This window comes from Gracilinanus agilis, chromosome 5 (assembly GCF_016433145.1).
Source record: "Gracilinanus agilis isolate LMUSP501 chromosome 5, AgileGrace, whole genome shotgun sequence".
NCBI classification, from domain to species: domain Eukaryota; kingdom Metazoa; phylum Chordata; class Mammalia; order Didelphimorphia; family Didelphidae; genus Gracilinanus; species Gracilinanus agilis.
In genome coordinates this window covers 43,820,002-43,833,371 of record NC_058134.1, presented here as the reverse complement: position 1 = coordinate 43,833,371, position 13,370 = coordinate 43,820,002, and the positions used below count along the sequence as shown (strand labels likewise).

The 13,370-nt window shown below is 44.0% G+C and overlaps 1 protein-coding gene across 1 annotated transcript in view; it reads left to right on the top strand.

The window, feature by feature from the left end:
• Window positions 1–9,890, top strand: part of LARS2 (leucyl-tRNA synthetase 2, mitochondrial) — a 204,955-nt gene extending 195,065 nt beyond the window's left edge. Inside the window, exons 18-19 of the mRNA XM_044678902.1 lie at window positions 2,806–2,933; window positions 9,433–9,890. Of these exons, the coding sequence (XP_044534837.1) occupies window positions 2,806–2,933; window positions 9,433–9,612 (308 nt within the window). The 3' untranslated portion in view covers window positions 9,613–9,890. The remainder of the gene's footprint in view (window positions 1–2,805; window positions 2,934–9,432) is intronic.
• Window positions 9,891–13,370: the final 3,480 nt, after the last annotated feature.

The window sequence follows — 13,370 nt, the reverse complement described above, 5'->3', positions numbered from 1 at the left end:
TCAGCTCAAGTCTTTCTGCTGAACAGAACAGATCCATTTCAGACCCTCTCTACAGGAATACTTGCAGTGTGTTCTGATTTGCTGTATATCAAGGAAGGTCTACTTAGTATTTGAAATTTGGGCTTTAGGATTTTTTTAGTTGAATCTTTAAAAGGATCTACCTTTCTGTTCAGGGTCCTTTCCCCCATGTTATATCCTGCTCAGACAGACATGGGAGATTTCTTTCCACTAGAACTACATTCAGTAAACCAGAAAAAAGATTGATTTTTGTCTGGCAAACCCCATAAGAAAGTTGTAAATGACATTCTCTTAGGAAGTCAGGAAGTCCCGTCCCTCTTATTTTGCCAGAGAGCCCATCTCCTGGACTTGGGACATTTTCATTAGTGGGCCTAGAAGGACAGGTTTCATGGCATCCTAGAGGATCATAGTCCTATGGCATAAATGCACTTTTGCACCATTCAGGTCTGAGATCCCCCTAGCAAAGAGAGTAGCTTGTCTCCCCTTTCTTCCTCAGAATATTTGGTCCAATGAAATAGAAGAATCCAGTTCTTTCCAGCCAGCCTACAGCAGGATTCATCTGAGCTGATATGACTTATTTGTTTAGAGCACTGAGTTAATGAGGAAAGTCCACTCAAAGCTTTGCTGCTGGTTCTAATGGACTGGGTGTATCAGTGATTTATTTTTTAGAAGCTGTTTGAGATCTTCATTAATTCAAAATGCAGGTACATCTGGATATTCCCAAGTATTTAACTACAATTTAACTAAACTTCTGTGTTCTTCTCAACCGAGAAGTTAAACTGTCCAAACTCACTAGGCTGATGAATGATTACTAACAGAATAAAATCACATGAACTGAATTTTCCTTCTCCTTTCCTAACCCTGCCTTCTCAAGTGGTGATGCAAATAAATGGTGAAATATCTGACAGGGAACAACTAAATGGCTCAGTGAAAAGAAAATGGGGCCTGGAGATGGGAGGTCCTGGGTTCAAATGTGGCCTCAGACACTTCCTAGCTGTGTGACATTGGACAAGTCACTTAACACCTCCACCCCACCTTGCCTAGCCCTTACTGCTCCTCTGCCTTGGAACCAATACTCAGTATTGTTTCTAAGACAGAAGGTTAGGTGTTTAAAAAAAAAATTAGAACTATCTGCCAGGCTTGGCAGTCTACAGGAGAGAGTCAAGACATCTAGCACCAGTGCTTTAACCTACTCCTGGATAATTGGCTTTCCTTTGTGCTGTGTTGTTTGGCTAGAAAATACCTCCAGTCTCTGTTTCTAGTTTTACTGTTTTATGAGCAGATCTCCTTGGGTAGTTATACATTTCTCTGTAGGACTACCTCAGCAGATTCTCTGAGTTAATAGAGACATATCCAAATGTTCTTACTGACTATAGAAACTTCTCCTGAGAAGACCTGTTTTCACAGGCTTCCAGTAGATGTGCTTTTTTTTTTTTTTTAAACACCTAGGCTGGTATCCTGCACAAATTTCTTTGTGTGCTTAGAAGATGGGCAGAAAAGCATCCTATCATTCAATAATCATAATCACAATAACTTATATTTACATAGCACTTTCTTTGTGCCAACCTCTGTGCTGAGAGCTTTATAATTGTTATCTCACTTGATCCTCACAACAGTCCTGGGAGGTAGATGTTATTATTATTATTATCCTCATTTTACAGTTGAAGAATCTGAGGCAGGCAGAGATTAAATGACTTACCCGGGATCACTCAAATAGGAAATATCTGAGGCCAGGTTTGAACCCAGGTATTCCTGACTCCAGGGCTCACACTCTAACACTATGCCAGCTCTGCATTTTTGCACTATTATTTGACCAATTAATTTCCATTATTCATTTGTAAATGCTTTTATAATTAGCAATGTTTCTTTGATACAATCTACTGAGAGACAAAGAGCAAGCTTTTTGCTTTGGGGCTGAAATTATGCCATGATCACAAGCTATTACAGAATGGCTTTGTTCCCCTCTCTACTATTTGACTTATGCCAAGTTAAGAAGTTAATTTAGATTCAGTGACAGGACAGTGAGACCTGCTTACCTTACATAAGAGATAGTAAGAGAAAGGTAAAGTAGAAGGCAAAAGGCATCTGAAACAGGGGACTAAATTTAGCCTACATTAATTAAACACAGATTTGGCTCAGACTTCCTAAGTCAACAAGTGAAATAATTACAGGCAAGAAATGAATGAAGACAAGGGGACTTGTTCCATTGTGACCTGCTCCCCAAAACACAAAGACTTTGCTTCCTCCAGCAAAACTGCCTAGTAAGGATTACATTAAAATTGTGAGCGTTGGCCTCTTGTAATACTTTTATGACACAATATTCCAGTTTCACAGAAATTGTAGCTTGCAAAAAAAAATCACTATCTGTTACTTAAAATTGAAAACTAAATTTCAGTGATGAGTGAAAGTTCCTACTTGAGCCTCTTTAACACTTAATGTGCGATCCAAAATGTCTAATATGAAAAAATGTTTTACATGATTGCACATGTAAAATCTGTATCAGACTGCTTACCCTCTCAGGGAGAGAGGAGAAGAGGGAGGATGGAAAGGAACCCCAAAAAATTTTTAAATGTTAAAAAACTATTTTAACATGTAATGGGGGGGGGAATATATTATTTTAAAAAAAGATTTAATGTGCTATCGAAAACCATGATATTACCTCCCCAAAATATTCTTCTGGCCAGTATTAAATCAATCTGCCTCTGGATGAAATATTTTTTATCATGCCAGATATAACAAGCCTTCTGTTTGCTAGACAATTAAGAATCTGTCTGCTTGGTATTACAGGTCTGAGCCATGTGAAGAACAAGCTGTGCAGCCATTATGACTGGAATGCCAGTGTGCTCCATCAGTCTTGGCCTGTGGTGGATCTACAACCCAAGCAGCAGCCCGACATGGTGGAGATGGCGATTCTGGTAAAGAAGGATGTCTTTTTCCCTGTCATTGACTGGTAGCAGCCAGAATACATGGCATATTGATTAGTCCATATTGCTGCTCCATCGAGGCTCCTTCTGTATATTTTGTAATGTTTGTATCCTGTGTATTTTGCTGGGTTTTAGGGATCTGGTTTTAGACCTTCTCCTTCCAACTCAGTTCTCTAACACAAGTCAAATAAGTAGAAAATCTGTGTCTTCCTGGTCTTTGGCCCAAACCAGCATGTAAGTTATAAGATTCTCTCTGTCTCAGCCTGATTCTACCAGGTGACCATAAACCAGTATCTTCTATACAATCTCTCCTGCGAACAATGCTGTTGTCAGCTCTTAAGGGATTGGGAAGTACAAAAGGGAATCTCCTCACAGTAGCTGTTCCAGACCTTCTTGTCTCCATCCTCCAGTTTCCCACCACTGCCCTCCCCACCTCTCACTGAGGACCTCACCTCGTACTTGACTGACAAAACCAAGACTCTTTTCTGAGAGCTCCCTCTTCTCTTCTCTTCGAAGATCCCCCATCACTCCACCCCAGGCTCCCCTGACGAGATGATGGCAAACCCCTCTACCTGCACTCTTGATCTCATCCCCTCTTCTCCAGGAAATTGCTCCCACCATCATCCTTACTTCCCATCTGATCTTCAGTCTCTATTTTCTGGCTTCTTCCTATTGCCTATAAACATTCTCCATAGCCCTGACTTTAAAAATCTTCACTCTGCTAGATCCAACCTTGCCTACTCACTCTCATCCAGTACCTCTCCTTGGTGTCTCAGCTAACCTTTTTTCAAGCTGTCACTACAAATTTATTTTATGAAGATAGTAAAATATATCTAGTAAAGATATTTTCATCCAAATACCACAGTATTCCAATGTGATCACTACAACAAAGGGGAAAAGAATATTTACAAACACTGTTGTTGGGTAAGACGGAGATACAGTATTAAGTTTGTAAAGTACAAAATTTGCAGCATGTTACCATACAGAGGCAACACAGATTATAGACCCAGACCGGGTTCTTCTTCTCTACTCTGTGCCTTTTCAGGGATGGCCTTCAATGCCTGATGCTTTTCCCCTTCACCTCAACTTTCATGGCTTCCTTCTAGACTCTTCACAAATCCCCAAACTCCCTCTTCAGTAGGAGGCTTTTTCTAGTTCACTTCTCCTTTGATTGCACTTTCCCTCTGAGATTACCTTCTACCACTCTGTCTACAACTTTTATATATAGTTATCTCCATATTGTCTCCTCTGGTAGAAGGAGGAGCCAGGGTTTTTGTCTTCCTTTGAATCCCCAGGGCTCAGTGCAATCCTCAGAACAGAGTAAACATTTAATAAATACCTGTTGACTGACTGACTGACTGACTGCTTTTAACCCTGCCCCTCCTTCCTAGCCCAGGGAATGGGGAGGTTGTAGTAGAAGGAGGATTTGGTCTACTTTTCCTTCTCCCAGAAGAAGTGCAAGAGAAAGAATAAGGGATGAAGTACATCTATTCTATTTAGCCTCCTGTTTCAGACTTTCATAAAAGGCTTGGTCAGTGAGGACCCTGACTCTCAGGACTGACACAAAGGTTTTGAGCCCCTTCCCTCCTACCCCATGCCTTACTCCAATGGCTCATCCAGACCCAGCTGGATACTGAAAACTTAGATGGTGACGATTTTCAGAGCACTAAGTACTCAACAGTTTTTAGAGTAGTTCTACAGTGGCAGCATCTCCTGAGCTTAGAATTCCTTTCCAAACAAATGAATTTTGCCCTCTACTCTAAAATCTTCTCTGACATGGAAAAGAGGGCCATAGGACATGATTACTTTGGTCTTGGAAGGTTGGCCTATGATACAAAATACAAAATTCAAAATCTGGGTATAGCCTATTTGGTCACATAGGCAGAAAAAAAATCAATCAATGAGCATCTGTTATTAGTGCTTTCCTAGGTGCCAGGCATTGTGGAAATGGGCCCCAGTGAAAAGTGTGTTCATTTGCCAAGTGAGACTTAAGAAATCTGACCACCCAGACACTGTGAGCCAGTGAAGGTCAGCCCTTCTACATCTGTGTCAACAGTGGGCTGAGCAGAAAAATCAATATTTGCAAAGAAAATGTTTATGCCAGGAGACTACACGCCTTCACAGCTGCTCTGTTTCTAACTGCCTTTTTTCCAGTCACAGCTGCTATATTCTCTACCCTCCCTGTTGTCCATTCCTCAGTGATGCTGGAGACCCATTGCTGTCCCTTTGGACTTAAACTGAGGTGTCAGCAGGAGATGTTAGTGCCTATTGGGTACTTTCCCATGAGAAACCTTCAGGCCTACGAATCTGTACAGTAGCACAGAATCACCTCTGAGACAGAGCTGTAAAAGGCAGTATTCCTCCATCGCGATAGCTGATGTCCTTTGGCAAGAAGTTTAGTGAAAGGGGTGACTAACTCAGGCCAGTGCGTTGACTGGGCCATCACAGAATGGGCTTAGTAGGTCGGATGAGTAGCACCAAGAAGACATTTGCAAATGAGCGGGGTCTATGTGTAGTTGACCAAGATAGGAAGGAAGATTGTTAGAACTTGTTGTACCCAGGAATTCTGCTTTCTTCCTCATGCCCCTTGAAGGGCAGATGAAGTGCTGAGGTTTCCCCTTTTATACAGAAAAAATCAGCTATTAGTATTTCTACTGCCCAGATCCCTTGCTCCATTCACATACCACTAAGGAATCTGGCCAAGTCTTTGGCACACATTTGGGGCACAGTAAATGCTTGTCCGATGGAATTACATGTCATTGACTTTTAATCCCTCTCAGCTTCCCTGAAAAATAACAGTGCCTATGAGGCCCAAGATAGAAATCAGAGACTCATGGATTTTGCTTATGGCCTCCAAAGCTCTGACCAAACAGAGGAGCTTTTGGGAAAGTGCAGGGTGGGGAAGATTTCTGGGTAGTCCTGATATGTTGGCCTTTCTTCAGCCACACCTGTACACACCATCTATACTCACAAAGGACCATAAAAGCACCAAAGGGGAGTTTCAGTGAAGGGTGGCAGAACCACAAGGGCCTCCTCTATACCTTATTGCCAGGTGGCCAGCCTTAAGCAATCAGGCTCCTCAGTCCAACACAGGAGATCAAGGTTTGTTTGTTGCGGGAATAGTAGGTGTGGATGGGTACCCCTGCTCACTGGAGACTATATCCTGCAGCCAGGTTTCTTCTGTTCTTGGCTGCTTACCCTGGGGGAGAGACAGAAATGAAGAAGAAAGGAAGGTGAAATTAGTTATTCATGGCTAAACTTATTTGATGAGAATTGGGCCTCCCAAAGCCTCAGGCTCAAGTAGAAGGCATTTTTCTGTAATGATAGAAGGAGGTGAGGAATGCTGCCTTGAGCTCCTTCTGCTTTATGAAAATGATCTCAAGATCTCACAGCCCATGCAAAGCATTCTAGGCTCCCAGCCTTTGGCAGGACCCTCCACATCCCTGCTATGTGATGCCTTGGCTCTGGGATACAACTGGGATGTAACTTTGTAGTGTATGCACCTTCCCTTCTCCTTGTAAGAATGTTCAGCCTTCCAAAACATTCCGTTCTGTTCAATTCAGCAAGCATTCACAAATGCCTACCATGTGCATGACCTTAAGTTTGGTACTAAGAATGTTCATACTCAAATGATTTGTGAACCCATTGATAGGAGTTGTGATAAATCTGTGATAAAGAGAAACCATGGCACAAAAGGTCTGAGCATAAACTATTTATTGGCAAGGCTAGCAGTTACCAGTAATAGAGGTCTCTGGCCCCTCAGTGACCAGAGGCCCCTTTGACAGTCAGAGCAGCTTTTCATACAGTTGAAAAGGCACCAGGCTATATAGGGAACCAAAATAGTCCAATGGCAATAACTAAACTAAGACTCTAATTGGTCTACAATTATGTAGTCTTGCTAGAAGGGGTCTTCCTGAGTCCCCAGTAGCAGGGGGGTACCCACACAGTTACTTCAGAACATCCTTTGGGAAGTCTCCAACTCACCACTCCTATACCAGCACAGCCCAGTGCTAGTGAAAAACTATTTCTGATCAGGTTAAATCATCCTTCATCCATCTTCTCTGTGTCCTTCAAATGGTATGATTGCTGTTGCATTCCATACATAGTCATCTAAAAAGTATCATGAGGTCTATACAAAATAACTCACTGTAAGCCTTGAGAATGTAGTTAATCATAATGCTATGATTAATAAAACTCTAAACCGTAATCAACCAATAATCAGTAACTGGTCATTTCACATCCATGCAGCAGGGCCAGCCACAACCAATCTATGCTTGCCCATCCTGGGCAAAATTTGTCACAGAAGATCCAGCCAATACATTTGAACCTTTCCCAATTTTTCTCAACATTTTGAAAATACTAGTGAAGCACACAATATCCACCAATCATCCCTCACGTTTGCCATGTGAGCAGCCTGACTTCTCTAGGTTAAGTAACTGTGTACCCTCTGCTACTATGGACTCAGGAGAGGGAGGGAGTAACCACCAGAGGGTCAGGAAGGGCTTCCCACGCTCCCCATAGTCACTCACGATTTTATTTACAATTCATGACACCTGTTCTACATTGTGGAAATGTTCATTTAATTTAGTATTTGTTAAACTCACATTTTTAGAAATGAAATGAAAAAAATTAAAGTCTTCCTAGAGGAAGTGGCCTCTGAGCTGAACCTTAAAGGAAGCTAAAGCTTATGAGGGGCAGAAGTAGAAAGGGAGTACCTTCCATATGTAAGCCATATGCTCAGTAAACAAACAGAATAGGCCAATATCAGGAATCAGGGCAAAGCAGAAAGTAGATTACTGATTAGCACATCAAGTAAGGGGCATGGGGGGAGCTTCATTATATGAGCTAGAACCCATGGTAAAGGATTTTAAATGTCCAGCCTAGGGAGTTTGTACTTTGTCTTAGAGATAATAGGGAACTTCTGTAGGCTCCTGAGCAGAGGAGTTGACATGATCAAACCTCATGTGGCCATTGGACCAGAGAAAAGAGAGCTGGAAGCCAAGAATCCAATTAGGAGGCTGTTGGAATAGTCTAATAAAAGGATATGTATGGTCCAGGACCAGGACGGTGGACTTAGGTTTGGAGAGAATGGAATAGAGAGAAACATTGTGAGGCTTGACAAATCATGGAGAGTGTGAGGAAGAGGGAAGAGATGAAGCTGACTCTAATGGAAGGATGGCGATACTCTTAAAGAAAAAGGGTGGGATGCGATTGAAAGGAGGGGTAAGGCTTTGGGAAGAAAACAATTCCGTTTTAAACACGAGTTTGAGATGTTTATGCAGCATCCTGGCGGAGGTGCCCAGTAGATAGCTGGATGGGAGCCTGGAACTCAGGAGGGAGACAAGGGCTGGACATATAAATTCTGGGTCTCCTCTATAGAAATGATCATTGAATCTACAGGAACTCAGGAGATCATTAAGAGAAAGTGTAGGGAGAGAGAAAAGAGCCTCAGAGGACACCCGTGTTCATGGGTCAGGCCAGAGAGAGGGAAGGAGCGGTCACAAAGGTGCAGGAGTCAAAGGCAAAGGTAGAGTGTCCGCACAAGGAGTGATTGACAGCTGCCAGAAGCTTAAAAATACTGACAGGATAAGGATTGGAAAAAGCCATCATTAGCAGTTAAACAGTTGTTAAATGTTAGACAAAATCCCTTGCCTACCCCAACGCTCACTATTCTAGCCTACTTGTTTCAATCTAGGTATTTTAGAAGCTAACTTTTAAGGCACATGCCAAGTATATTCTAATCAAGCCCAAATATTTCATTGGTCACCGTGGGGCTTTGAAGAATTTGCTTTATTTAAAACTGAGGACTATAAATTGTAAAGGTGTCCACTTGCATCAGTGGAGGACCTTCCTCCTCTGGGAGTTTCCTGTATTAATGAATCGTTCTTCTAGTCTCTATCTTTATTGCTATATTATAATGAGAAAGTATCATTGGTCATTTGTTTTCATAATTCACTAAATGTGTTTTTTTCTGTTAATTTTATCAACCTATAAATATTCGTTGTGGTGAAGATTGGAGACTTTCAAAGTCATCAATTCATAAGAATTCAGATATTAAACGGTTAAGAAAAATGTATTAGTTAAAGTGGATCCATCTCAGGCCTAGTTAAAAGCTGCCAAGTCAGTTATCCCTGGCCACAGTTTAGATTTGGAATGGTTCCCTTGAGGCAGGTTCATCTTTCCAGGATTGGAAATAGCATAAGCTGGGCCTCAGCCCTGTGATTTCTTAAATGCCTTTCCCTGAGCCTGCGTGTTCATAGAAGCGTTTAGACAACACGAAAGCTCTTCCCGCCCCGGGGCCTTCTCTGCCCTGTTTAGGCCGGCATCAATTCCACCTCATTTAGGAAAGTGAACATTGACGTTCCTTCTGGCCGCCTGCAGCGCCTTCTCCTTCTCCCCCAAACGGGCAGGACAGGGTGTTGGCGGCAGGGGAGCATCCTCAGACCCTCCTGGAGTTCTCTTCACTTACCTGGGCTTCTCTCCTTTCCAGATCAACAACCAAGCTTGTGGCAGGATCCCTGTGCCTTCCCAGGTAGCCCGGGACCAGGAGAAGGTCCATGAGCTGGTCCTCCAGAGTGAGCTGGGAGTCCGGCTTCTTCAGGGCCGCACCGTCACCAAGGCCTTCCTCTCTCCCCGAACCGCACTCATCAACTTCCTGGTGCGGGATTGACGTTTGCCATGCCCTAATGTGGCTGCCGGGAGAGAAGGAGCGTCGTCCCAGCCTGGGGCAGGAAAGGCAAAGAACTCTGGGCCACCGCTGCCTCGGTGCTGGACTAGTCAGAGCGGAGTGTGGAGAGCCCAGCCAGGCTTCAGAACCGGCCCCGGGGGGCTGCCACCAAAGGGAGACCCCCTGGTGGTGGCTCGCTGTCTGCGGGGCTGGGCGAGCACCCTACTGTAGCCGCTAATAAAGGGGGAGCTCACGATGGAGCCGGCACGACTCGGGCTGCTCTCTTGCCACACTTGTTCAGCCTCACGCGTGTGTTGTGGGGGTTGTCGCTCTCTGGGGCCCCTCTAGGCGTCCTGCTTTCCTGGAAGGCGGCACCAGGGTCCCCTCTTGGAACTGTCCAAAGCCTCCAGCGTAGCTCTTGGGGGATGAGCCGTTTGGCCTCAGGTGTTTGACGGTTTATCTGGCTGATCCGGCGTCCTTCGCTGTCTTGTCATGGATGGGGTGCAGAGAAGCAGGGCGCAGGCGTGTTAAAGCACGGGAGGGAGCGCAGCCCAGGGCAGGGTCAGAAGCATGGACCCAGAGCCTGGTGACCCCGACATTATGCAGACGGTCCAATATGGCTTCTGGGGGGTGATTTGGGCAGAGATACTAAGAAAATCCACTACATGGCGTGGACATGCCCGAGGCCCTTGCGCCATCCTGGAGGGAGCCCTGGGTTTGAAGATGAAGGTGCCAAGTTCAAATCCTGGCTCCATCATCTACGACCCGGGGCGACTTGCTAACTCTCTGGGCCTCCCGCTTCCTGATCTGCTTGGTGCTTGCGGTGATCCTGGTCAGCCCTAAGTGCTTGGTTTCTCTTCATGGCTAGTCCTTCCTCCTCTCCACTCAAATGCTCCTGGCTCCTGTTGTGATGGGAGCCAGGATGAGGCAGACGGCAGTGCCATGCGGTAAAGGCGGGGGAAGTTGTAGCAGGGAGCCCTGGGAGACTATTTTAAATGACCCAAGGACTATGTGAATGTTAGCCATTCTTATCACTATCTTTATTAAGTGATTTGCCCAAGGTCACACAGCTAATCATAAGGGACGATTTGAACTCAGGTCTTTCTGACTCCATCCAAGTCCAACACTATCCTCTGCCCTCACTGCCTCTACTCTGACTTAGTAGAAAAGACTTGAGAACTTTATCTCCTTATGTCTAATCAGGTAATGAGCCTCTCCAAACTTAGCTAAGTGAGGCTCCAGAAAGCACAGGCTCATTCTTGAATCGGAGCTTTGCTCTCATGGCGTAGCCTTTGAGGATGCGGAGTCACCTCCTCGCCGCTGAACTGGGGCATCAGCAAAGGAGTTCAGGGGAAAGAGTTCCAGGTCTGCCAGGGCTGGAACTGGGAAGACCCGAGTGCAGATCCAGCCTCGGACACTTAAAAGAGTCCCATCTGTCTGCCTTAGTTTCCTCAGCTGTAAAATGCAAGTTGTAGAAATAGCAGCCCTTATGTTGACTTTAAACAATCACTTTAGTGCAAATATTAATAATATGAACAATGACACATGTAAAACCCACTGGAATTGCTCATCGGCTCTGGGAGGGGGAGGGAAGAGGGTAGGGAATCATGTATCCATGGAAAAATATTCTAAACTAATTTATTAAATAAAAAATTGAAAAAAGAAAAGAAATAACAGCCCCTGCCTCCCAGAGTTCATGGGAGGATCAAATGAGATAACGTTTGTAAGGCATTTAGCACAGTGCCTGGCACATAGTAGGTGCCACATAAATACTTATTTGATTTCCCCATTTTACAGAAAGAAAAACAGGCATGAATGTCAACCTTTCTTCAAAGCTGCAGAGCTGAGAAGAAAACTTGTCCTGTTGCACAAAGTCATGTCCAAGTCTTCATGACCCTGTTTGGGGTTTTCTTGGCAAAGTGACTGGAATGCTTTGCCTGCTCCTTGTACGGCTCATTTTCCAGATGAGGAAACTGAGGCAAACAAGATTGAGTGACTTGGCCCGGGTCACACAGCTCATAAGCTTCTGAGGCCAGATTTGAACTCGGGAAGATAAGTCTTCCTGCCTCCAGGCTGGGCACTATCCACCACACAGCCTCACTGCCCAGGGGAAGAAAACTTAGACCTTCTCAATCAATCCTGTCATCAGATTAGCCCTATTGATTTAAGAAAAGCAATCAGGAGAGCCATTGACTACTGAACCAGCTGGACTTTGGGACAGAATCTAGCAGCATCTCCCCTGTGAAGTCTTTACTATCTAATACATTGGGAAATAGCACCAACTCCATCACCTTCGAACATAAGGCAGCCCAGGAAACCAAAGCGGAGCCTCTGGCTCTCTCATTCCAGGCAGCTCAGTCTTTGCACAAAGCCCTCAAGATACCTAGAAACATAGCGGTATGATGTTCCTTCTCTTTGGGGATAAATAGATTAGCAGAGCACCGGAAAGGGAGAGCCGTGCCTAGGACGTTCACAAGGCAAAATAATAGAGCTTGGGAGCTGTCTGGCTGCCCAAGAAGATCCACTCAATCTGAAGGAACTGGAATCATCCTTGGAAATCATTTTGTTTGTTGAAAAGCTGTATAGATGTCTTTCATCTCTTTATGTTCCACCTGAACTCAATTTGTAGACATGTTCTGTCCCCCCTCACTGCCGTTTTTTCTTTTTTTTCTCTCTTGATCTGGGCATCTAGCCACCTGTCAAGAAAGTGAGTGGCATCCCAGATGGAGGAAAAAACCTTCCTAACAGAAGTTGGGCAAAATTGAGAGAGAATAATCTAATCCTTCTTTATCTGCTTGTTACTGGTACAGTTTTAGAGCCACCTGAATTTTCTCTTGCTGTTGCAATTATTTACCTCTATATTGTTTGCCTTTTATTGTAACCTCCAGGAGGGCATATCTCAGCTGTTTAATTACCTTTTTACTCCCCACGCCATGAAAATTGGTAGTTAATGACTATCCTTTATGTTAATTATTAGTCATCTCCCAGGAAAGCAAAGAGGAATTCTGGGTCTGAGAACAGAATTATTAAGGCTGATTTTCCCTCAAAGGCGCTTACTGACTCATACTATTCTAGCTGAAGAAAATGTGGGACTCTTAATTGAGTAACCCAAATCTTCATGGCACAGGCATCATTTTTTTTTAACTCTTATTTTTACTGCTGATGCTACTGCTGTGTGTGTGTGTGTGTGTGTGTGTGTGTGTGTGTGTGTGTGTGTATAGAAACAGCTTCGGAAAAATAAATGGTGGCCCTTCTTAGGGATTGTGATAGTTGATCTTCTCTGGAAAGTCTTTAGAATTCAATTTAGTAAATATTTATTAAATGCTGAGCATGCATAGACACTGTGGTAGGATCTTACAAACAAAATACGACAGTTCCTGACCTCAAGGAACTCATAATTGTACTGGGAGGATCTTCTCAAAATCTTTGAGCCTCATTCAATGATTGGCTTCCTAAGAAGGCAGGGGTCCCATCCTCTGGATAATAATAAGACTTGGGGAGCGATTGCCAAGTTTTCATTAAGCATGACAAATGCTGATTTGTAAGCCACTATGGAGAATACGAAGATAAATGAGATCCCAGAGTCCCCTTCCACAAGGAGCTTACAATCTAATCGGAGAGGACTAGCAGGGAAGGCACTAAGGTCCAACTGTCAGGCCCATCAGAAATGGGCCACGACTCCCTTTATAAGCAAGACACAGGACTTGCCCACTCTTTTTGCTTAGGAGGCCAATGAGAGAGCCGTTCTTTGTTAGCAATCA